Source organism: Cnephaeus nilssonii (assembly GCF_951640355.1).
Source record: "Cnephaeus nilssonii genome assembly, chromosome: 10".
Taxonomy (NCBI): Eukaryota; Metazoa; Chordata; class Mammalia; order Chiroptera; family Vespertilionidae; genus Cnephaeus; species Cnephaeus nilssonii.
Window position 1 is genome coordinate 50,835,514 of NC_137081.1, and position 26,537 is coordinate 50,862,050.

The 26,537-nt window shown below is 36.0% G+C and overlaps 1 protein-coding gene across 1 annotated transcript in view; it reads left to right on the forward strand.

The window, feature by feature from the left end:
- Positions 1 to 26,537, forward strand: part of LOC307106186 (sodium channel protein type 3 subunit alpha-like) — a gene marked incomplete at both ends in the record, with an annotated part of 80,024 nt that overhangs the window by 46,906 nt on the left and 6,581 nt on the right. Inside the window, 5 exon segments of the mRNA XM_079782441.1 lie at positions 10,633 to 10,753; positions 12,134 to 12,288; positions 13,284 to 13,457; positions 22,827 to 22,949; positions 25,606 to 25,878. Of these exon segments, the coding sequence (XP_079638567.1) occupies positions 10,633 to 10,753; positions 12,134 to 12,288; positions 13,284 to 13,457; positions 22,827 to 22,949; positions 25,606 to 25,878 (846 nt within the window).

Here is a 26,537-nt window from a genome sequence, read left to right on the forward strand (position 1 = left end):
TTGTGAAAGTGTCATCTCCTTACTTTCTATAATATATTAGGGCTACAATTTGTTTTAATGTGAAAGTTCATGTAGTTTTTGTTCACCTCTGAAAGTTTTATTGCCTATGATACTGTGTTATTCATTTATGAAAGAGTTGTACATATTAGAAAACTACAAATAGCACTGATAATGTTTTGCTCAGTCAGTGATGAGCAAATCTACAAGGTCTTCCAGATGAACTTGAAAATACTAAAAACTACTTAGAAAAGCTCTACTTGAAGATTATAGTTAAATTATAGATGGAAAAGCTGCTTTTATTGTCATATTACTAGTTATTTAAAAGAAAAGAAAGAAGGGAATTTTCCCCACTTTATGATAAGAATTCATAGGATTAGCTTATTGGTATTAATTCTGCAATACTGTTTGTGGAGAACAGTATTAAAATTTTTACTATTATTTATCTGTGAATTCTAATATACCAATAAGAAATAAGTCTAGCATAGAGTTATAAAAGAAAGTTTTAGTTTGAGGGCATAATATTGACACCCTAGGAATCAGACCAGTGTTGTCTGATTTTGTGAGCATATTTTATAACCTTCTTTCTTAAATACAGTAACACTGAATTTATATAAGTAATAAGTAGTTGACAATATCACAACTGGTAGCTTTCTGATCTTTTTTTTAGGCATTTCATAACTGCTGATATATAATAATAAGTTTGAAAATATTTTGGAAAAGGTAAAAATACACATTAAATTATGCATAAGATTTTTTTCTCTGAATTCCACTCAAAGTCAACTTAGTGAGTTCAATCTAATCTATATGTTGCTCATTCTAGTAAAATAAAAAGTTAATTCTAATTTTTCATCTGATATTGTTTTATTTAAGAGGAGACACCAATTAATTAATAAACATTTATTGAATACTTTTATTAACTTAGCATTCTGCTGGATACTTAGAGTAAGAAAGAAGTAAAGGAGAGCTCCATAACATAACCCCCTTGAGGGAAACCTCAACATCTTTGGGGAAGCTAACACTAACTCACAAAATAATGAAAGACATTAGAAAGATTAATCCTATAGCATTGGATATAAGGGTGTGGGTATTGAGAACAGCAAGAGTATAGTAAGCTGCTAAATGGAAGAGATAAAACAGACCTCAAAGTCTGGGGCAAATATACAAAGAGAAAGCAAAAAGCAAAAACCTACTAAACAAAAGATAGAATTGAGAGTGAGCTTAATATTAAGGTGAGACAGTGAAACAATCACCATGAATAAAGTGTTGGTTGAGAAGATAGTGGAAAATATTTTTGAATGAGTTAGTTTCAGATTGCTCAATCTTTGAAGTAAGTCGATGAGTTTGGAATTGGCTGCATAGGCAATAAGAAGCTGTCTATATTGAAGCAGGGGGAAATCAATAGAAAAATTATGTTTTAGGAAATTTTATTTGATATCAATGAGTTAAACAGTTTAGAGTGAGGGATAAGCGGGGGTTACGGTGGGGAATGTAGTAACAATCACTTGATAGCAATGAGGTGAGGAGATTCCGGAGTAGGGGAGTAAGTGTGGGAATTTGATAAACCCAATAAAAAATCTGGAAATTGGAAAAATGGTAATTGCAATGTCTAAAAATCTTTGTAGAAAAGATCACCATGTTTATATGGGAAGAGAAGGAATTGCATTATGATATGCTGAAATAGAAGTGCCAGTGTTTGGAACCAGAGCCTGGGTGAGAGGGCAGGGTTTTAAAATAGCTTTAAAAATACAGATTCATAATTATCTGATCCCTTGAAATTAGAGGAGCTCACCAAAGAAGTAAGTACAAAGGAAAAATGAGGGAAGACAAGGGACAAGACTAGCTTGAGGTCAAGAAGAACTAGAAAAGCCAAAGAGCTGGAGAAACTTTTGCTACATTAATATCATAGGTTCATCACCTTGGCACCGTGAAAACTAAATATCTTGAAACAGCTGGTTTCCATGATACTTCAAAAAACTCTGTAATGTCTGACGATATCTCAAATGATTGCTTGGAAGAATACTACCTCACTGTCATGTCTTTTTAGTGGCTAAAAAATCATAAATTTGGAATAAATGGGATACAATATCTTCATTATCAAGTCCTAGAAAACATTTTGTTATCGGAACAAAAATTTCTGTATTGGGTGACTTTTTTAATAAGCATTCTCTCTTCTTTCAAGCTAATTTTGGGTACATGTAATCTAATTACAGAATGTAATGAAATTGTTTAAAATGTACAGATAATAAGGTGGGAAAATGAATCAAAGTAAATATAAAATTAAATACTTTTACAAAGTTACGATAAAATGGCAAAGTATTTTGTGCAGTAAAATTAAATTCAACAATAAATTTTATGTCAGTGGTTTTTAAAACTAGTACCAAAAAAAATCCCTGAAAAGGTAACAGGGCAATCAATTTTCATATATGCTCACACAAAAATTAAAAGTACACTTTTTTTAAAAGCAAAAATCAGCATGTTCTAACATTATAGAGAAGATTTAAATAAATTTCAGCAAAGTTCAGTTTTGATTTGAAACTTCTGAAAACTGCTAACATTGAGCACATTTCAGGAGCACATTAATGTTAGCTGTGTTCTTTTTTTAGTAATTATTGTGCACATGCATACAAGCATGTGTGCGTGCGCACACGCACACACACACACACACATAACATATTCTTAAAGTGACATTTTGGTTCATGCTTCTTAGTTGTTGTTTTTTACCACGAGTAGAAAAAGAACATTGAGCTGTGCTTTGGAGAGCACAGTATCTTATCTCTTTGCTGACAAAGTGAGAAAACATACAAGCTAAACCAAGCAGAGTGATACATTTATCACAGAAAAAAAGAAAAAAAAATTTCAATTCATTTCTCCTTTAGGAAGAGGCAGTAAATTAATCATTAATGTAGATGGTGTATGAAGCCTATCTAATCAACTCCTATTGATTTTCATAATAAACTCTATCCAGCTGGAGAGAAATTTTTAGAGATAAAAAATAAATTGCTGTTATTATATATTACATGATATATTATGTGTATATATATATACCTATTGTATCCATCTATATGGACCACTAACATAAATAGTCTGGTATGAAAGTAAATATAAAGCTTTGCATGAAAAAATGTAAGAGAATTTAAGGTACAGATTTTAAAATAGTGATCTTTTTCTTTTTGAATAATTTGGAATTATACAAATATTGTGACAAGATATAACATTTAATTTTGTTCATTTTTATCTTTTTTAAAGTTTCCATAATCATGATTTCTTTGAATTTTTATATAATTATAAATTTTGACAACTTAGTCCTCAAAAGGTTTCATTGTCTTCCTAGATAAAGGATATAGAATAAATGCTCTTAAGAGTCATATTTAAAGTTGAATTCCAAAGCACAATCTAGCATTATCCTGCTGTGACCTTCACTGCTTACCATTCTTACTTCTCACAGGGGTAAAATCGAGCGGGAGCCATCAAGAATGCAGCTCTGGGGTTTTTTAACCAGCCAGAAACTCGTGCCACCACTTTTACCCAGGTTACCCAAGCAAGTGTACAAGTACAATTAATTTCTAAATGAATCTTGACTGGCCTGCATGCTACTCAGCTATGTTCCTTCCCCTGCCATGGCAAGGAACTGCTAGACATGCTCAGCTGCTCTCTGCTGAATCGTGTGACACATCGCAGCATGGTCAGCTACATGGGCAGTCCCAACATCATATCTGGTTCTGCTAATGAGTTTTCCAGTTAGCCTTTTTACACTTTTAAAGGCAATAATTGCATGATCATAGGATTTATATCTATATTAAAACATGATAAGAATGTTTAAAGTTCAAGATAGTCAAGAACTTGAGGGCATGCATTTTTTTATTTATCTGCTTTTATTTCATTAAAATAATACCACAACTTTTTGTTGTTGATTCAGCCCTTATAAGTAAGTTGTATTACCAAAATGAGACTCACATAGATGTTTAAATAGTGCTTCCATTTTCAGATCTGTAAATATAATTTTCAATCCATCCAACCCATGTGCTCCAAATGGAAATGTTTGTTTTCATGTGTTTTGGGGTAAGGTCTTTTAAAAGAAGAGTAGGGTGATCATAAGTTTTTGGATATGAAGGGCCATAGTCTGTATGCATTTGGGCACTACATATCTTGGATTTTATGTAGTTTAGAAAAGTTATTAAATCAGATGTCTGCAAAACCCTAAGTGATCACTGTAAAGTAATTAAAAGAAGGAAAGCATCATTATATGGGGTAGAAAAAGTTCCTTGTGTCTTGATCATTAAGTAATTGGTCCAGTGTACCCATTTTTAAAAATTTCCCTGATCTACATTAATTTCTCCCTAAAATGTTTTACCCAAAACTGAGCAGGCAAAAAAGAGAGTTGGAAAATTTCCTACTTTTGAATATTAATTATAGTTTTCTGAAGAGTAAAGGGCATCTCCCAAAATTACTGTAGGTTTCTGGATTAACTAAATGTCCAGTTTATTCTCTTGACTCAACATTTTCCTGTTGATATCATTGCTTATTGGAGCCTGAGTGAGGGATCTGGGAGGGAAATTATAAAGCAAAAGTGAAAAGTTCATGAATATTGGCAATTTTCAAGGCTCTTGGTGAAAAATGACACCTAAGTAGAGTTTAGGGTTGTTTCTAGGTTTAATTTATAAATACTTTCTTATTTTTTAGGGATAACTGATAATTAGCTGTAGAATGTAACAAATTCAGAAATAAGATTATTAGTGAAAAAATAAAAAAAAAATATCGTCCCTGGTGATTTATGTTATTTTTTTATTTAAAAAATGACTTTTTAGTCATGCTTTTTGTGAATCTGAATGTGAGGTGTCTCTTACAGAGGCACAGATGGGTGTGTGAATAGCCATTTTAAACCCCTCTCGACCTTAGAGAACTGTTTGGTGCTTTAGTATATTTCTGCTGAAATTACTCAATGAAGGCTAGTTTAGATGGCAATTTTTGTATATCTTCTCAAGATAAACCAGCCTTTTCTTCTGCCCTCTGGATGCCCCTTTACCTTACTCTTCAATTACCCCATAATCATTTTCAGTTTCATATATTATGTCCTTAATAAGGCTACTTTAAGATAAAAGGAGTACAGGGGGAATTACACATCTTAAATATGTCGAGGCCAAACCAAATACATGTGATTTCTATTTTTAACCATTCAATAAATGGTCCATCAAAGAGAAGTATTGGTTTTAGTTGTGTACTTCCTGCCTTGGATAAGCAACCCAATGGTCTCAACTATGTGGCTACCTGTTCTTCAAGTGAAATGTCCTCAGTCAAGATATGAATATGCATATCCAAAAGATCAGACTAAGGCCCTGAGAGTATGTCTGACCAAAAAATTTTCCACTTCTACCTGCAAGACAAAATCCAGAAGCTTTGAGATCAATGGCTAGATTTTAAAGGCAATCTGTAATGGCTGAATCTTTTACTTTTGCCTCTTGAATCATACAGCAGTGTGAGAGTCAAACATTTGATAGCTGATTGAAAACAAATGAAATGTGAGCGCATTTCAGTGGAAGTAGGCCAGTTGCTAACATTCTCTTCTATCTCTGAAAGTTAAATTTCATTATTTAATTGGATAAAAATCAAGAGGATTATTCATCATAAGGGGAGGATTTCTATATAAGTTCATGCTCTCATGGGGAAAACATGGTCTCATGGCTTTCCTGGGTGCTGATTCTGGTATTTCTGATGAGTGGTATTTGTAATTAATCTTCTTGAAAACTTCATGTTCAGGGACCATGTCTTTGAGCGCATGGTTCTTGGATCAGCGTGCAGCTTCCACAGCATTGCGCCAGGCTTCTGCTACAGCCAGGCATGTGTTCTGCGGCTGAATTAGGCCTGGAGAATGTTGCATCTTAAAACCTGCTTTCCAGTGTGCATTTGTACAGCATAAGCTATCATCCCTCTGTAGACTCAGTAATTTCTACAAGGGATGGAAGAGTGTAATCTTAAGTGCCATACAGTATTGGAGGAGCAGGAAGAAAATAGTACAAGAAAACAAGTCTGAGCTTGTACTATGAGGCTTTATATGAAAGCATAAGCATTGTATCATTATGCCTATAGAGCTAATCATGTTTTTCAAACTACTTCAGAACAAGTATTAATTTTAGTTATTTAGTACAGTCACCAAGTTCCTTAATATGAAAAAATTCATTTCAGGTTTTCTTTGCTTTTTTTTTATATATATCGTTGTAGTATCACAGCTATGGCAATATAAAGTAAGTTCTTTGTATTTATCGCCATTCACTTGCTTTTAAATCATTTACATGTGTTTAAATAGCCATCCGGGAAGTCATTTGGGTTTGGCCAAGATAAAATGTATTACAAACTACCCTCTGCCAGAGATATGAATGTCAAAGTGTTGAACTTAGAAAATGTTTAGATTATGTAGATAATATTTTCTCAATGTATAGAATTTTAAATGCTTAACTAGTTTTCTGGGGTATAAAACAATGATTTAAAAACTCAGCAATAAAATTCTTTATGGATCCAGTGAATAGAGCATATAAGGAAGAATCTCATAATTGGTAAGTTGTTATAACCTAATGACAGTCTAAGCTTTAATTTATACATGCAGGCAAATTTACAACTTTTATAATTTTATGTAGTTGATATAGTTTTATAACTTTCCTATGGCAAAATTGTGGCCTATGAAGATTATAATATGAATAAGCCTGATTCTTCAATTTATGAAGAATTAAACTTACATCAACCTCGATATGGGAAGGAGCTTCCCACAGAACACTTTTTAGTGAAACGAACACTAACCTACAAACTATGTTTGAAGCTTTGGTGCATGCGGGTCTACAAGTCTCTGAACATTCCTTAAGGAGCTTTACAGATTATAAATTTAAAGAACTTATCCTTAGAATCAGAAAACTCCTGGATTACAGTGAAGCGATTCTTGTTGTAAAATACGTTTGAGAAGAGAAGGCATGCAAAATTTTTTCCTTTTCTGTTTTCAAAAAACATGTTATGTCTCATAATACCAAGCAGATAGAGGTGAACTAACTCACTACTGAACCTCTTTACATTATGATTTTGAATGCATAGTCTCTAGAGCCATTTAGAAAATTAAAATTCTTTGTATCCAAACATGTTAATCACATTCACCAATGTTTATAATCCAAAGACAGTACCATAACAAAAATATGTATAGAGGTCAAAACTTACTAAACAGTAGATTCAGTTGTCATTCAGATTAGCAGCTACTATTACTGGTGCTGTGAAGAGTTTGCTTTAAATAAGTATTTTTATTTAAATATAAGACATAATATATATCAGACAAATATGAAAAACAGTAAACATCTTAGAATCATATTAACAGTGTTAAAATGAGAAGTGAAGGGTGAGTATATTTTCTAAAGTTTTTAAATAGGAAAGTACATGTGTATTATTGTGGGTATATACTAGTACATCTATACTATTAATTTCTTCTATCAGATTTCTTTGAGTGTCTGCCAATATTTTAGAGAAACATTTTTGAAATATGTTTTTAACACTAAAATATTATTCATTAAACTAGAGGCCCAATGCATGAAGATTCGTGCAAGAATGGGCCTTCCTTCCCCTGGCTGCTGGCACCGCCTTTGCTCCGGCCCAGAGCCACCTTTCTGCCTTCCCACACTGCCCAGAGGCCCAGAGCAGCTGGGGCGGTGCAGAACGCCTGCGTCATCACCATGGCAACGAAGCAGGCATCCCGCACCGCTCCAGGCCGCTCAGTGCCTGCATATGCAAATTAACCCACCATCTTTGCTGGGTTAATTTGCATACTCACTCCTGATTAGCTGGTGGACATTGCGAAGGTATGGTCAATTTGCATCTTTCTCTTGTATTAGTGTAGACAATTCCTATTTATGCAGAAAAATGTGTTTCCTAATACAATTAAATTAGCTCTGTTCAGACAATAATTATCAAAATGGAGAGATTAAATTATCTAAATACTCTAATTCTGTCTATAAGAGTTACACAGCCCAGCTGGTGCAGCTCAGTGGTGGAGTGTTGACCTGTGATCCAGGAGGTCACAGTTTGGTTCCTGATCAAGTCACATGCCCAATTATGGGCTTGATCCCTAGTAGAAAGTATGCAGGGGGCAGCCAATTGATGGTTCTCTCTCATCACTGATGTTTCTCTCTCTCTCTCTCTCTCTCTCTCTCTCTCTCTCTCTCTCTCTCTCTCCCTTCCTCTCTGAAATCAATAAAAATATATTTAAAAAAAAGAGTAACACAACTCAACAATGGTATTGTCTATTTTGTGCTTGGATTGTCTGGTATATATATGTGTGTGTGTGTGTGTGCGTGTATACATTTTGGTATATATGTTTATGTATATGTACATAAGTTATAATTTTATCTATGGTAATTTATATATATATATATATATATATATATATATATATATATATATATGAACATATTTGGTGAAAACAAGTAAAATGAACCAATGATTCTATAAAATTTAGTGTGGATAAATCATGTAAGAAATAAAGGCTTCATGGGAGGTGGACCATGACCAGGCTCAAAAGAAATCATTGAGCTTGGACTGGCCAAGAGGAAAAGCATGAAACTTTTTATAAGTAATCTCAAAAAATATTTCTTTCCTTACTGGTTTTTGTATGTAGTTGTGATGTTATCATATAATGAAATTATGATATTCTTGCTACCACTCATTAAACATTATAGTGTCCAACGCATAAAACAAGTGAAATTAGAAAGGGAGAGTTGTTGCCAAGTCTAAATAATTATCCAGCATTTTCTTTATAATACCAGAATATGCTGCAATTCTAACCAGCAATAGCTTTCCTGGGATTTTCTTAAAAGAATAACAATATTAAAAGCAAAGAAAAGTCCTGGGAGAAGAAAATATGTCCACCTCTCCAAAAAATAGAGACATTTAATGGTAAAATTCTTATACTAAAATAATCCTATGAACCATCAGCCCAAAATGATGGCCTCGCTTCTCTCTGTACCATACTCCAGGATAGGAGGTATTTTATTATAGAATTATATTTTGACTTAATTTTCATAATCTATTTAGTTGCACCTGGTTAACTTCACCCTCAAAGTGACATCACAAAAAGTATCATCTGGATATTACTCTTCAATTAGGTCACATTATAACATATCAAACTATATTTACATTATGATTTCAGTAAATCAAGAATTTTGAATCAATTTTTCTCCTGTACTTAGGAAGACAGTTATGCCTATTTTAGTGACACATGAACTCTTTCAGAAGGCTAGGGCAGAGTGACCCTCCACTTAGCTACTAAAGCTAATGGAGGCTTTGAAACCATTAACATATCCATGCACCGTTCTTTCATTCTGAAAGCTTTACATTGCCTAGGTTGTGCTGTATGTCATGTCTTTGCATCAGTTTTCATAAAATGTTGCACATCCATAATGTCTTCCTAAGTGACCTAGAGTACTTATTAGATATTTATTATTGTAACATTAAAGTGGTTCTTCCTAGCCATGTAGCATGTCACAGTGATTTATTTAATGGAAAGGTCCACAGCCTGATCACATGTTGAATTAAGAATGTGCTCCTAATAAATCAAAATAAATTCTGAACATTGTCATTTATGAAGAAATTTCCATTTAGAAATCTTTAGCAAATATTAAACAGGAGAGAGAAAGAGAGAAAGAGAGAGATCATTTTTTCTGCTAGTAAAGAAGTAAAATAAGAAGAAAATTATGTAAGTCAGAGAAAAATATAGCTTGAAATTGAAGTATAATGACTTTGACTAATGTTAATGAGCCATTCTTCCTTTCTAAAATTACAGAAACATGGACAGTAGTACAGACAACTGGTAATGTTCTTTGCCCTCTGAAAATTTCCATTGGAAGAGGTGGAAATTACAATTTGACTTGATACATTTTAATTAATATAATCAATAGTCGATGCCAGCATATAAAACTTTTATCAAACTATTCTTGAGTTGGCCTGAGTATTGATGAATTAAATGCTTTTCATGTGGCATTCATATATAGAGATCATAAAACTCATTAATTGGTATAATCCATCTTTCCCAGTCACCCACATTGAATGCTGTCTAAACTTTATTTTGTCTGAATTAAGTCAGTAGTTATATTGTTTTGAATAGGACTTTAATTATGTTAAATTATTAGTACTTAATTATCAGTAACTAGAGGCCCAGTGCACGAAATTCGTGCACTGGGTGTGGGTCCCTCAGCCTGGCCTGCGCCCGCTTGCAGTCTGGGAGCCCTCAGGGGATGTCTGACTGACAGCTTAGTGGGCCTAAGCTGTCAGTCGGACATTCTTAGCATTGCTATGGAGGTGGGAGAGGCTCCCACAACTGCCGTTGTGCTCACCAGCTGTGAGCCCAGCTTCTGGCTGAGCGGCGCTCCCCCTGTGGGAGCACACTGACCACCAGGGGGCAGCTCCTGCATTGAGTGTCTGCCCCCTGGTGGTCAGTGTGCATCATAGTGACCAGTCATTCCACCATTCAGTCATTTGCATATTAGCCTTTTATTATGTAGGATGTTAATACAGTCAAATACCATTTTTTTCACACTATGACAGAGCTTTCCAAATTAACTAATAAAAGGGGAGGGAAATTACATTTTTGCGATGGGGTTTTGTTTCCAGAAATTAAATGGAACCAGCTCATCGGAAGGAAGCACCGTTGATGTTGCTCCGCCCCGAGAAGGTGAACAAGCTGAAGTTGAACCAGAGGAAGACCTTAAACCAGAAGCTTGTTTTACTGAAGGTAAACAAGCTCTAATGCGATTAAATGCCATCTCCCTTCTTTCCTTACAGAGACTGGATATACCTCATTTAACAGAAATATTTCAAAGAAATGGTGAAGGCATGTTTATCCTTGTTTTCCTCTTTTCTTCCAAAAAGTTAATTTATCTATATTTCCGGATTGTATTCTAGCAGTGGCCATGCCTGCGCAATTAAGATGATTTGACCTGTCTTTTTTTTTTTTTTTTTCCTCCAGAATGTGGAAAAGTTAACCTTATGAGATAAATAGCATTCTGGAATGTCATCTCATTGATACAGCAATGCCTTCAGACTCCACTGTTAGTGTGGTGATTTGATTTGTAGCTGCTGCTGTAATTACACCCCATCCTGCACTGGCCGGTTTAGCTCAGTGGATAGAGCAATCCGGGCTCGATTCCAGTCAAGGGCATGTATCTTGGTTACAGGCTCCTCCTCGGCCTGGGCCCTGGTAGGGGCTCATGCAAAAGGCAACCAATTGATGTGTTTCTCTCACATCGATGTTTCTATCTTTCCCTCTCTCTTCCACTCTCCCTAAAAATCAATGAAAAAATATCCTTGGGTGAGGATTAACAAAAGAAATAAATAAATTTAATTACACCCCATCCCTTACAGTTTCAAATGTGCTTAATTTGTGCTGTGACCAGAATGAGCTGTTTGGGGCTGTAGCTGTGTTGTAGAGCTTTGTCAGGGAGAACAGTAGTTGTTCTCACAGCAACCACTACAGCATCTTGCTTATTAATCAATGGAAATTTGCTGATTCAATGTGATTGAATTAAATCTGATGAGTAGAAGCTCAGAGAGTTAGAGCAGAAAAGTAGATGGAAGTTAGAAAAAATAGTAACATGAACACAAAGAGGGGGAAGACAAAGGAATAGAGATACTGACTGACAAGATGAGTCATAGGTGTGACTAAGAAAAGCACTGAGCTGAAAATAAATTAGCTCGGGAAAACTGACAGTGGCCGATACTGGGGAACACAGAGGGATTTTCTGTGCATGAAAAGAGGGAAATGAAAATCCAGGATCACATCCAAAAAGGAATAAGCAATTTGAACATGTAGTTTTCCCCTAATCCTGAGAAGTGCTATTTTCATCAGTGGCCTTGAGGCAAAGAGAGATCCTAACCAGTGTTAAGGAACAAAACCATTTATACTTAAGCAACTTTTGGTAAAGTAATTCCTTGAATTCTAGGAGTTGATGATTCATTATACTGGAGCGGTGCTGAAGATAACTAGGTAATGAAGTAACCAGTTACCCTATAAAATGATGATTTAAGACTGAGATGGGAGTAACAAAATTTATTTTTTCCTAATTAAGAGTAAAATATATTTTTCTAACTTATTTCATTGACTCTTATCTTTTAGGATGTATTAAAAAGTTTCCATTCTGTCAAGTAAGTACAGAAGAAGGCAAAGGAAAGGTCTGGTGGAATCTTCGGAAAACCTGCTACAGCATTGTGGAACACAACTGGTTTGAGACTTTCATTGTCTTCATGATCCTCCTTAGTAGTGGTGCTTTGGTAAGTCAAATGCATGTTGGCAAGAATCAAGTCTTAGTAAAATAGCTTATTCTCCGAAATACCAAAAGCATACACTGAGTTTAAAAAACAAATGAGGCCTAGCCAGAGTGGCTCAGTGATTGAGCCTCTACCTATGAACCAGGAAGTCACTGTTCAATTCCTTATCAGGGCACATGCTTGGGTTGCGCACTCAGTCCCCCGATGCCGGGCGTGCAGGAGGTAGCCAATCTGTGATTCTCTCTCATCATGGATGTTTCTATCTCTCTCTCTCTCTCCCTCTCCCTTTCTCTCTGAAGTCAATAAAAATTTAAAAACTAAAAAAAAAAAAAAAAAAAGCAAATGAGATATATCTGTGCCTTGCAGAGCTTGGCATCTAGGGTTTAACTATGCAAAATTCAGTACAGAATAAATCAGGACCATAAAGAGCCAGATGGACTTCCTCATCTGGTGTTTATCTAACAGATGTTCTCTTCACTGAGAAAACCATTTCCCGAGACATTCTGTAACTATGTTACCTTCCATATAAAATATCATCCACTTGTCCCTAATAATCATATTAACATTTAGGGAATAAAAAATGTATCTTCATTTCTTTATGTCTAACCAATTTATTCTTTCAAAATAAACCATATTCTTCAGGGAAACATTCAAGGTCATGTTGGAATGTCAAGTCTTCCCTCATTAACAAAACTTCTAATTATTTTTCTCAGTTTATATTACTTCTCTAAAAGCATGTCTTTGTAGCAGTAATTGAAATAGAGATTTGGTATGAAAAGCAAGGAAGAAAGCACACATACTAAATCAGTAAAGATAGTGACATTTATTTGACCACATTTTCCATTAGTTTTAGTTTTTAAATTTTGCCTGATGTCCGATGTTTGTCTGATATTAGCTAATACTTGTCAAATTATTGCTGTGTGACCAGTATTATACTACGCGATTTTATCAAATATATGCGGAAGTCAAGCCATTCAAATAAAACTCTTCATTCACAGGCTTTTGAGGATATATACATTGAACAACGAAAGACTATCAAAACCATGCTCGAATATGCTGACAAGGTGTTCACTTATATATTCATCCTGGAGATGCTTCTCAAATGGGTAGCTTATGGATTTCAAACATATTTCACGAATGCCTGGTGCTGGCTAGATTTCTTGATCGTTGATGTAAGTATACTGATTAATTTTTAGAAAATTATTTCTTAAAGACGCAAGTTTGGCATTTCATATATGTCTATAACTGAAACCTTGACTTTTGAGAACCTAGTTTTACTAATGCTGACACAATTATGCAGTTACCTTTTAAAATATGTATAATAAATGCAAAAATTAGAAAAGTCTCATGGAAAACAGAAGAGGTCCTAGAAATGTGGACAGTGATAACAGAAATATGTTCCATGCCACAAGAAGACAGCTCTTCTTTTTCTGAAAGTTTAGGACCTCAAATTCAGGAATAGCTAAAAAAAATTCTGCTAATTGACAGATCTAAGCATTTATCTTATTAATAGTTAAATTTTTAAAAAAAAGTTCAAGGAAGTAAAATCAAGACAGATTTGGGGCCAGGCGTTGTGAGAACTACCTCTTAATCACTTGCTAGGGAACATGTTATTAAATAATGTTAAAATAACCTGTACTGTATTCATTCCATCACATACACGCAGAGACAGTGAAATGTATTTCTAGTCTTAAACCAGGAGTTATACAGCCCAGTAGTAATCAAATATTTAGCACGCAAAGAGTTAGGTGTAGGAGCCCTGCTCTAAACTGACTGCCCGGGGGTGAGTGGTCATAAGAATGTTGGCAGTAGTGGAATCTGTTTAACTTGCAGTCTATTTTTTTTTATTATTATTCTAAGCAATGTAGTGGCACTGGGGCAAAATGATAGTTACATGGTTCTTTGTAGTCTGTGATATTCCTTTGCACAAAGCTTCACAGTCTCCCAAAAAGCACCTCTAGCTGTTTCATAGCAATCAAAGCACTTTATTTTTAGCTCTAACACTTGCCACTATAAATCAATGATTGTCATATATGTGCGTTCATTCTGTTTTATCATTTTTGACAAGTATGGCTTATCTAAATTCTACTTTCCTTTCTCTCACACATACATACTCATAATTCTATAACCAGAATGTGTTTAACCCTTTGAGTTGAAAAAAAATCTGCTGCTGAGTCACTTTTAATAGACCAAAAATAACTTCCAATTTCCATGGCTGGTCTTTAATGATTAATAGAGATGAATCTCAATATTGTCCTGAAAAGCTATTCATCAAAGTAAGTTTAATAGTCTCATATTCTGCAGCTGGAATGGACCTTAAAGAATATCTAGCCTTTATCCTAGACAGTTTACTGAAGAGTTTATTCTAAACTGAAGCCTCGGTTTAAAGAATTTTCTTAAAATAACACAACTACTTAAAGCTGAGATTAGTGTCCAAATTTCCTAATTCTAAATTCAGTGTTCCTTACCCACCCCCACTCCCAGCTTTCGAATTTAACTGGTACAAATGTAATTTTTTTTTTTCAGACTGGCCTTGGGATTTAGCATTTATAATCTCTAGCTTCTCCCTGAAATGATTAAACACTAAATACATTTAAGAATCTTCTCTGGTTTGAAAAGATTTTGCCATGTATAAGATAATCCATAAATGTGATAGAACTCCAGAAAACTCTGAAATTTACTGAATCTTTACATTAACTGAAAAAGTGTACATTCACTGAAGTACTTATTACATTGCACTTTTAGTATTTCCATGTATTTTCCTCATAGAGAAGACATGAATACCATGCAAAAACCTCTCAAGAGCAGGAGTATTAGTATTGTATCATCTTTGTATCCTTAACCACCTGATATAGGTGGTTATTTAGGTGTCTATTAAATAATGTTGAAAATGAATAAATTAATGACAAAGAATGGTCCCCCCCAAAATACTGGCCTTTTAGTGAGACTGAATTAGTAGATTAGAACTGGATACTTAAAGCCTTCTACCATTGGTAAGTTACATTATCTTAAATGGGTCTATTTTTTTCCTTCTCCTAAAGCAGGGACTGAAATATATAAATTACTGTAATCTGAGATAACAATTTTTTCTCAGACCACTAGACTAATGTAAATGTAGAGTTAAAACAGTTTTTGACAGTATAAGTGAAATATATGTAAAAGGGGTTCACAGTCAATCAGATATTTTGCAGTAACAAAACTAAACAGCTACAGAAAATTTAAAAAAAATCTGAGGTATAAATGAAGTACATCATACCAGGAGAAATATAAACATTGAAAACTTACTTATGTAAAAAATGTACTCTGTTTTATTCCCTACCTAAAAGTAAAAGTAAATTGTAGTGGGCTCTCTGTCCAATCTCAAAACATTCATTCAAATATTTTGAGCACTTTGTTGTTGTAGAGAAAGGAGAGATAAATAAGATAGATTAAGCCCTGGTTGAGATTATACTCCTCGGCAGCAATTTTCAACCTTTTCCATCTCATGGCACACATAAAAGAGTTAGTAAAATTATGCAGTACACCAAAAAATATATTTTTTGCTGATCTGACAAAAAACAGGTAAATTTTGATTCATTCACAATGGATGGCTATTGTTGTGTTGGCTGTTGTCATTATTTTGACAACCTAAGGCAGTGGTCGGCAAACTCATTAGTCAACAGAGCGGCAAACCACGGCTCGTGGTATCTTAGGCCACTTGCACTGCTATAACAGAATACAATAGGCTAAGTGACGTATAAACAATATAAACTTCTCAGTCCCAGATCCAGGCACTGGCAGATTCAGTCACTGGGCGAGCCTGTTTTGTGGCTGGTAGAAAGCTGTCTTCTTGCTGTAACATCACATGGCCGAAGGAACAAAGGAGCTCTCTGAGGTCTTCTTTGTAAGGGCACTAATCCCATTCATGAGGGCTCTGCCCTTATGACTGACACCTTCCAAAGGTTCCCACCTCCAAATACCATTACATTGGGGATTAGGTTTCAACATATCAATTTGGGGGTAGACACAAACATTCAGTCTATAACAATGGGCCAGTCATTCAAAGACCAATCTGAAGGTCCTGGAAAAGAACAATCTGAAGGTCCTGGAATGAGTATGAGCAGAGGACACTCAAGAAACAGAAAGAGCCGAAACCAGTTTGGCTCAATGGATAGAGCGTTGGCCTGTGGACTGAAAGGTCCCAGGTTCGATTCTGGTCAAGGGCATGTACCTTGGTTGCGGGCACATCCCCAGTAGGGGGTGTGCAAGAGGCAGCTGATCGATGTTTCTCTCATTGATGTTTCTAACTCTCTATCCCTCTCTCTTCCTCTCTGTAAAAAATCAATAAAATATATTTAACAAAAAAAAAAAAAAAGAAAGAAACAGAAAGAAAACTATGTGCTTGTGTGTGAGGGAACATGGGTAAGAATGATAGGAATTGACTTAAGAAAGGTACCTACCAGTAAAGGCCATGCAAGAAGTTGTGTGTTTTTATTGTAATTTATTACATATTGTGTATATTAAGTAATTTTTGTATATATTAATTATAGTTACAATAGGAAGCTCAGGGAGGGGGCTGTGCAGGGATCTGATCTACAGTTTCAAAATGATCATATCTTGATGGGGAAAGAACGGCAAAGAGTCGAAGCAGGGAGACCAATTAGGGAATTGTATTGATAATCTAGGAAGAAGAAGATTGTGTCAGACTGTGGTGATGAGACTTAATGATGGACTGGATGTGTGGTGTGAAGAAAAGGGAGGTTTCTCCAAATAGATTTTCTTTCAACCCGGGCTTGAACAAACAGGTAGAGAATGAAGCCATTAACTGGAATGGGGAAGATCAAAACACATTCGACCAGGCAAGCCGGTGGTAGGTGGAAGAGGAATGTACAAAGTTTGAGATGCCAATTAGACATTTAAGAATATATGTGGACTTTTATATAAGTCTTGGACTCTAGAGAGAAGCCAGGACCTGATTATGAATTTAGGAGTCATTAGGTTATAACTGGCATTTGAAGCCCTGAACTTGGATTAGACAGAGAATGTACTAATTTGGAGCCTTTCCTAATAGTAATTAAAATTAATAACCCTCATTTAATGCTTACTGTGCATAGTTGCTACTAAAAGCACTTTATATATGTACTCATTTAATCTTCAAAACTATATGAGTTAGAAACCATAATCACTCTCTTTTTGCAGATGGAGAAACTAAGACAAAGAAAAGTTGTTGTTACTTGCCTAAGTAAATAGAGCTAATAAGAGGCTATGATGAATTTTGTACTCAAGGAGTCTGATCATATGACTGTACTCCTAACACCTACATTATAAAACTTATTATCAGTATCTCTTTTGAGTTAAAAAATTATTTGTTAATCCTCTTAATAATCATGTGATATAAGCCTTATTATCACTATTTTGCTACTGAGAAAATGAGGTTTGGAGAGGTCATACATCCAGTAAGTGGCAGAGCGACCTCTCTCTAGCACTGTGCTCTTTGCCCCATATTTGCATTAGGGCACACACCTATTTGAAATGTTATGTTGCACTAGTCAAAGAGTCCCCACATTGTACTCCAAGGTGGAATGGAAACAATAAGATGCCTTGCTAATATGAACACACCTGCCTTGTTCAGCTGGAGCTTTTGTGAAGAGAATTAGGTTAAATTAAAAGAACTTCCAAAGGAACTGAATAACCTAAGTTATTGTCATTTCATGTCAATTTCTATCTCTCTCCAGACATACTTTCATGTAAACAGTTTAGTATGTGCTTTAGCTTTTTCTACAAATGTCTCCTAGTAGGAATGATTCGCTTTGTTCCTTTTTTGGGAAGGATGCAATTCTCTTTTAGCATCATCACTGTTAATAAGAAAACTTTCTCACTACCCATGGTTAATAGATTATCCTATTAATTTAGTAGTATAAAATTCTATATTTCATTCTTTAAAATATCATGACTTTTAGCACAAAGAGATTTTAAGTCTTTAATTGTAGTCTTTCCTGAAACCACAACCCACCTTTCTAAATGCTTCCTAGATAATACCTACTTTTACTCCTCCTGTTTGAGTCCATTCATTATCTTTTCCCTCTATTCATGTATTTCTTCCTGAATTCCATGTTTAGTCCAATGGTGGTATAACTATAAAACTATACAAAATGTCATCTTCAACCTACCCTTCTCTATCACTCCTCACAACCAGTTGATCAGCAAATTTTTCATGTTACCAAATAAAAAATAAATTGGGGACCTGGATCCTCCCCTTTAACACTAACACCATGATGACTAACTGGACCAAGAAATGGCTTACTAAATGTCCTCTGAACCTCCAGTCATAACCTCATAAAGTCTCTCCCATAGAAAGGTTCCCAGGCTCTCTCTTTCTAAGAGATATGACATCAGCTCATCATCTAGGATTCTAAATAGTGACACAAAAGGCAGATAAGGGCTCCCTTATATAATATCAATAACAGCTAACCTTTGCCATAATTCATTTAATCTTCATAACAATCACTGAGTCATCTACTGTTATGATCCCAATTTTGTATATGAGGAAAATCATTATGTAAAATGTCAAAAACAATTCCTATTTTTTCAGAAAAAAAAAAGGTTAAACCCAGGGATAGATACATAGTTACATACCCCATAAACAAAGTATTTTTCCAGCAGTGTACTGATTAAGGATGATGTATCTGTAAATAAAAATACTGTGATTTGTCTTTCAGCATGAATAAGATATAGTATTATTTTGTTTTAACCATCTTGAAATTATTGAATTATAGAATTTCAGACAAGGAAGTAAACTTATAAATGACCTGGTTCAAGGTACTTGTTTTCTTTGTGTGTTTTTTTAAAGGTGTTAGTAATCCTATCTAATAAAGAGGGAATATGCTAATTGACCCTCACGCTGTCGCAAAGCTGGCAGAGCCCACAGCCGATAAGGCGGGATATGCTAATTGACTGTCACGCCCTCAAAGATGGCTGTGCCCGCAGCCAATAAGGAGGGAATATGTTAATTGACCCTCACACCATCGCAAAGCTGGCAGAGCCCACAGCCGATAAGGCGGGATATGCTAATTGACTGTCACACCCTCAAAGATGGCTGTGCCCACAGCCAATAGGGAGGGAATATGTTAATTGACCCTCACACCGTCGCAAAGCTGGCAGAGCCCACAGCTGATAAGGAGGGAATATGCTAATTGACTGTCCCGCCCTCAAAGATGGTGGCGCCCACAGCCACAAGATGGCGGCACCCAGTCTCTTCAGCCCCACTGGGGCAGCAGGCACACAGCATGGCCGGGACTCACTGGGGGCGGGCCCCAGCCGCTCCACGCACCTGCCTCCAGAGTCCCCCAGTCCCCTCAGCTCCCCAGCCGCCCAGGGCCGATTCGAGGCACAGGCAAGCCTCGGATGGCGGAGGGCCACCTGAAGCTCAGGTAACCAGGGCCAGCTGAGGCTTGCACTGCCGGCAATGGCAGCAGCAGAGGTGAGATAGGGCATCACCTTCCCCTGATCGTCGGGTCGCCTCCCGCCCCTGAGGACTCCCAGACTGTGAGAGGGGGCAGGCTGGGCTGAGGGACACCCCCTCCAATGCATGAATTTTCATGCACCGGGCCTCTAGTATTTAAATGAAATCCCTGTGGAACCCATATGTCTGTGTGCCATAAAGCAGTCCACAGTAGGGCACCACCAGAATTTGCTCATATGTTCCCCAGGGACGAACACTAACATATAGATTATCTCCAGCTTCCCACTTCCAAAAAAAAAAATTTAAAAATAAAAATAAGTGGTATAATGACCAAAATATTTGCTTTTATATACCTTGTGAGCATTGTGGATTTTCTAATCATGTACAAAGTTAAAGACAAATAAATAAACTGCAAAAGCCTAAGATAGAAATAGAGGGATATCGAAGGCAAAGAGGCAACCCCTGGCTTACAAACTCCCCTTACATAAAAATGAGCTCTCATTCCTGACTGAGATTGCATAGGGACTGTTCTTTACTTCTCACAGACACTGGCTATCCTTCACTCCATTCTTGCCGTAAACCTTACCCATCCCAGTTGATCAAATCCCACCAGCTCCAGCATCCCTCGCCTCCCTTCATCAACAACCCTTTGCCAGCAACTCCATGGCAGCTTTCTACCTGGCCCTCACCAGTATCTGAGCCCCGTTTTAGCAGCTGCTGAGCATAAAGGAAACAGGACTGTCCTGGGGTGGAAGAGAGTAGGTGTGCACTAAGTGTCCTGAAGTTCCAGGTGCCCTTGCTCTAAGAAATATTGATTTAGTCCACATGCTATTTGAGCCCCAGGGCACTATTAATGAAAAAACCTCCATTTCATGATGTGTTGAAGAGGCTTGTTGTGGTCTCATGGCTCTCACAGTGTAGATTATTGTTTCTATGTTCTGACTTCTATTGCAGATACAGATTTTACTCTGTAAATTGTGAAGGTGCATTTTGCAGTCTGTTCTCCTGCAGAGCTGTAGAGAGGTGGATGAAGGGACTCAGCTTTCCTGTGGAGACTTTCAACCAGTTCTGTTTTCAGTGCCATCCATTACCTCCCTGTTTTAGAGGAACTTGGTGCCTCCAGGTTCAGATCCTTTTGAGAGTTCATGGAAACAGCTTGACTTCCGCAGGCACTTGGGTTTCTGCTTGGCTAAGAAAGTAATCATTCTTGTGCTCTCCATAGTTCAGAATTTATTTGTATTGCATTAAATTTATTGTGGTGACATTGGTTAATAAGATTATATGGGTTTCAAGTATACAATCCTATGATACATAATCTGTATATTGCATTGTGTGCCCACCACCCAGAGTCAAATATTCTGTCACCATATATTTGGTCCCCTTTATTACTTCCCCGGTCTCCTTCCCTCTGGTAACCACCATTCTGTTGTCTATATCTATGTTTCAGTTTTATATCCCACATATGAGTGAAATCACATGGTTCTTAGCTTTTTCTGAACAACTTATTTTACTTAGCATGATATTCTCAAGGTCCATCGATGCTGCAAATGGCTGTATTTCACCTTTTCTTATCCAATCATCTATTGATGGATATATATTAAAATTATATAGTTCAAGCCCGGCTGGTGTGGCTAAGTGGTTGAGTATTGACCTATGAACCAGGAGGTCACGGTTGAATTCCCAGTCAGGACACATGCCCAGGGTGTGGGCTCGATCCCCAGTGGGGCGCGTGCAGGGGGCAGCCGATTGGTGATTCTCTCGCATCATTGATGTTTTTATCTCTCTCTCCCTTTCCCTTCCTCTCTGAAATAAATAAAAAATACATACATTTTTAAAAATTATGTATCTCAAAATTACCTTAAAGAATATTAAGGTTTTCACAATAGTTAACTCAATAAAGTGAGTTTTTGCATTACACAAAATGACATGAGGCCCATTAAAATAAGGGCAATTCAATAATTCCCAGCCTCTCCAGCAACACACAGAGCCACTCAGTCCAGTGTCGGGTGGTTATGTGTCACTGGTACCACCTTGCCTTTGAACCCACAACTTCCTAACCTGCCAGTACATTTGGGTTCTGGCCATTACCATTTTCTTTTCCTTTTAAAGCATGTACCTCCTTACTTTAGGGTCTTGAAAAATTTGCAACCATTTATCTTTAAACAAAAGACTAAGTTGGGAGAGTGGAGAAAATCTTCAGTAAGAAGCTCCAGAAATAAAAAGAAGCTGTTAAAGCCTCCTGAGGCAAAGGAACCCAGAATATAGAAGGCTGTGTGTTCTCTAATAACTTTTCCATCTTTCCAGTCTTCTGTGGCAGCAAACACTAGACAGAAATGAATAGTTCAATAAATTATCCTGCCAGTAGTCAATTTTAATTTCAAGTCATTTATTTTTCTGTTCAATTTTGTGAGATGTATGCTAAATTAAACAATGAGGGGACAGTGGCTCCAATTGTATCTGCCCTCAAAAGATTGTTGGTAGGTTCACTTATATCCATTTCCAATAGCATCTTTCACAAGAAATTAAACCCTAACACCCTTACGCCATCCAATGGATTCATTGACTTGATTACATGGCAAATGCCTCCACTATGCATAACCAAGATACTACATAAATTCAGGAGAAAAACATGGTTTCTAATCAATGATATTAAGCACAGATCTATGGAGGATATGGCTTTTATACCAAATCCTGAATTATTAATGGTATACAGGGTGTCCTAAAAATGTATAGCTCAATTTTAAAAATGAAATAATTTTAATAAACACTACCTTTATAAGTATTCAAAGTGTGTGTATACATTTTGGAAGAATACCTTATATATGCAGATGTAAAAAAAAGGGCTCCATGGGCGAAATATCTAACCAGAGGAGTTTCCAAATGTTTTTAAAATGAGCAAGGACTCCGGTTTCACTGGTAAGGAAAGTGACAGTATGAGATGAGGCTGGCCAGGTAAAATGATCCCACTATGTGGAAGATGGAAGCTGCCAAGATATGGCTGAAGTTTTATATGGTTGCCATTGAAGATCAGGCTATATTCTATGCCTTCAGCCAGCAGTTTATTTCTTGGTAAACTGATGAATAATTTTTCCTTTTGTAGGTTTCTCTGGTTAGCTTGGTCGCCACTGCACTCGGCTACTCAGAACTTGGTGCCATCAAATCCCTCCGGACACTAAGAGCTTTAAGACCTCTAAGAGCTTTATCCCGGTTTGAAGGCATGAGGGTAAGAAGGCTAAGAGCTATCTGATGATTCGTGTCAGAATTAAATATAGGTTATGATTTAGATACAGAGTGGGGTCATACTGTCTTGAAATTTATTTCATAAAATTACAAACTTTCAGAGCAGGAATCTTAGAGATCACTAAGCCTAGCCTCCTGAAATTGAAACAGGCCTTCAAAAAATTGTGGCAGAAGGAGGACTACAATCCAGGTCTTCTGACAAAAGTTCAAGGATGTTTCCAAAAACCGCGTGCTGCTATTTATTTCTTTGCTTTGCTTATACACTTTGAAATGACTATTTACTACTGATATTCATCCTAGGAGGGTTATTTTTTTCTTCAATAGGTAGTTTGATTCCTCAAAAATTACGGGTGATGAATGAAAGGTAAAATGGTTTTTGTGTGCTTTTACTTTTTCAATTAACATCAGTAATAAAAATAGTTGTTAAGCAAGAAAGCAACACTAAATTGTAGCCTCTGACAAAATCTATATATCCTAAGAAAACAAAGTAGGGGGTTAGGATAATTAAAGATTGCAGGCAACCCCTGAGGTTTGCTTTATAGATCTCCCTTTTAAGTGAGCATTCTGAATGAGGTTCACTTTTTCTATAGCACTTGTATTTTCCTCTCCTGCTCTCCTCCTTAGTGTATATTTTTGCATCTAAACATACCGTACACACTTGTATACACACCCACTTGCAATAACCTCCAAATACTATTTAGCACAGAGGCCAGCTTTGTTTAATCCAGCTTACAAAAGCACATGGATATTGAATTTCTTATAGGCCATAGGGTTTCTATGTTAGGAGGAAGTTTGGATACTAAAAGCACTTCAGCCTTGACTTTGAGATTTACTCTTGAGGGATAATTAAACCACTCTTTCAGATTATTGCAAGAAAGGGAGTACTTGGTTTTAGATTATAATTTTATTATGCTGATAGTTGATAATGGAAGTCACAAGATAAAATTAAAATTACACAATTTCAGGTCCTTTTCACACCAATTTTTTACCATTACTGACATTATGTAAGCCCTCATCTGGTTGTATTGCCTCATATTAATAATTCATTTTTGAGGGGACATAGCAATTAAATAAAACAAAAAAACTTATATATTTGCTTTAATCTGAAAAAAATATTCTGTCATTTTTAATTCAGTCATATGGCAAAATTAACATTCCAGCTACAAAATATGATAAAATATATAATGCATTTATTTGATGACAAGAAAACTTGTTGAGGTAATTTTACACAAATTTTAGTAATGTAAAACCTGATTTCAGTATAATATATTTGACTTAATGCTTTGCACTCGGATGTCGAGTGTGACTCCACACGGTTAGCAGTAGAATAAAGGAATCAAAAAAAGCAAGCGAGTGCCAAGGGTTAATTTCTAAAGGAAATCAAATTCAAGTAGCATATTACATTTTTACAGTTTTGGATTCCAGGTTTTGATGTCAATTTAAAATTCTTTGGTGTTGATTTCTAAAATAACATTTATAATATCCTATATAATAAAAGGCTAATATGCAAATCAACTGAACCAGAATGACCGGTCACTATGATGTGCACTGACCACCAGGGGGCAGACGCTCAATGCAGGAGCTGCCCCCTGGTGGTTAGTGCGATCCCACAGGGGGAGCACTGCTCAGCCAGAAGCTGGGCTCACAGCTGGCCAGCACAGCAGTGATGGTGGGAGCCTCTCCCACCTCCGCAGCAGAGCTAAGGATGTCCAACTGATGGCTTAGGCCCTACATCCCCCGGGGGCTCCTGGACTGCAAGAGGGCACAGACTGGGTGAGGGGACCCCCTGTCCCCCTCCCCCCAGTGCATGAATTTTGTGCACTGGGCCCCTAGTTTTTAAATAAAACAATACTTTCACTTAATATCAATGCTTAAAAAATAGTCCACTATAAATCAGATTATATTAGTTAAGAAAAGATACTGTTGATAGAGATTTCAAAATAGATCTTAATCTCTTCTGAATTTAGTTAGAGGAAAGGTGACTGAATTTCTCTTTAATGAAATAGATCAGCCTGGTGAAGTGACATGTACCACAAAGTGGACATTTAAGAGAGTTGGAATAATAATGATGGGGGGAGATTCAGTACTTTTATGTCCAGAGATAAATTTCATCTCATTTCCTAATATATTTTTTAAAATGAATTTATCAATAGGAGAAAAAAAAGGCTTTGCAAATTCCTAATCCCATGTTCATATTCATGAAAAGTTAACTTGTGCTGTGGATACAGATTTAATGCATCACTAATACTTTGCTTATTTGTAAATGGTTTAATCACATTTTCAACACTCTTGAAAATTAAAATGTATTGCTGAATGATGACTATTTATTTTGTTGGTACATAATGTATCGTTCTTTTTCTCTTTTTCCCCAGCATGCAAACATTTTCTGATTCCATCTTACTATATCAGGTTTTATTTATTTCTTTTCATGCTTTGATATATTTTGTTTTCCTTAAATCCTTTAGCTCTCTAGTTATGTGTTTTCCTTCATCAAGTATGTCCTAGAAAATACTAGAAGAAACAACTTGTCCATCTAGATTTTTATTTTATTTTCACACCCATTTAGTATTAAATAAATGAAAGAAATGGTTTCCATTTTAATGATTCATAAGCTGCCTTATCCTCATTTCTTCTTCTAGGTGGTTGTGAATGCTCTTATTGGAGCAATTCCCTCTATCATGAATGTGCTCTTGGTTTGTCTTATCTTCTGGCTGATCTTTAGCATCATGGGTGTGAATTTGTTTGCTGGCAAGTTCTACCATTGTGTTAACACAACAACGGGTAACATGTTTGAAGTTAGTGAAGTCAACAACTTTAGCGATTGCCAGGCTCTTGGCAAGCAAGCTCGGTGGAAAAACGTGAAAGTAAACTTTGACAATGTCGGTGCTGGATATCTCGCATTGCTGCAAGTGGTAAGTGGCTGCTGTGTGAGTTTTGAAACATTTTCATTTCTCTGATGCTTTGTTTGAATGATTAGCATCTGACAGTACAAAAGCAGTTGATGCTAACACCTATACCATAAGCTTGACTTGACTTGACTGTAAAAAAGATGTTTTGCAATTATTTTATCATGTATTTTCCCCAGTTTTCAGCTTTTAGTGTGTTTTAATGTGATTTTATATTTCTGCTTCCTGTATTTCCTTATAATATTATCGAGCACTACCGTGCCATTAGCATTTCTAAGTTTTTGTAGCAATCATTGCCAAAGGAGCAATTTTATGTATTAAAATAACAATGTATACTAGTATATTGAGTAATGAATTAAATGGATGGATTATTAGCCATATCGTTAATTATTCCAACATCTAAAGAGTATGATTCTAATATATGTAAAAATGCAAACTTATGGAGTGAATTTAAAAATGAGTAATGTTTAATAATTTTGACTTGACAGTATATTAACTAATTGATAATTACTTAATGAAAATGACTGAACTGTATTTAAACACGTCATAGGTTTGAAACACAGAGCTCACCTTTTGGTATGAAAAGGATTTGAGATGGAGATGGGGTTTTATGAATCAAGCATCTAGTTAAATTTTAGCTTAAAAAAAAAAAGGAAACCTTCCAG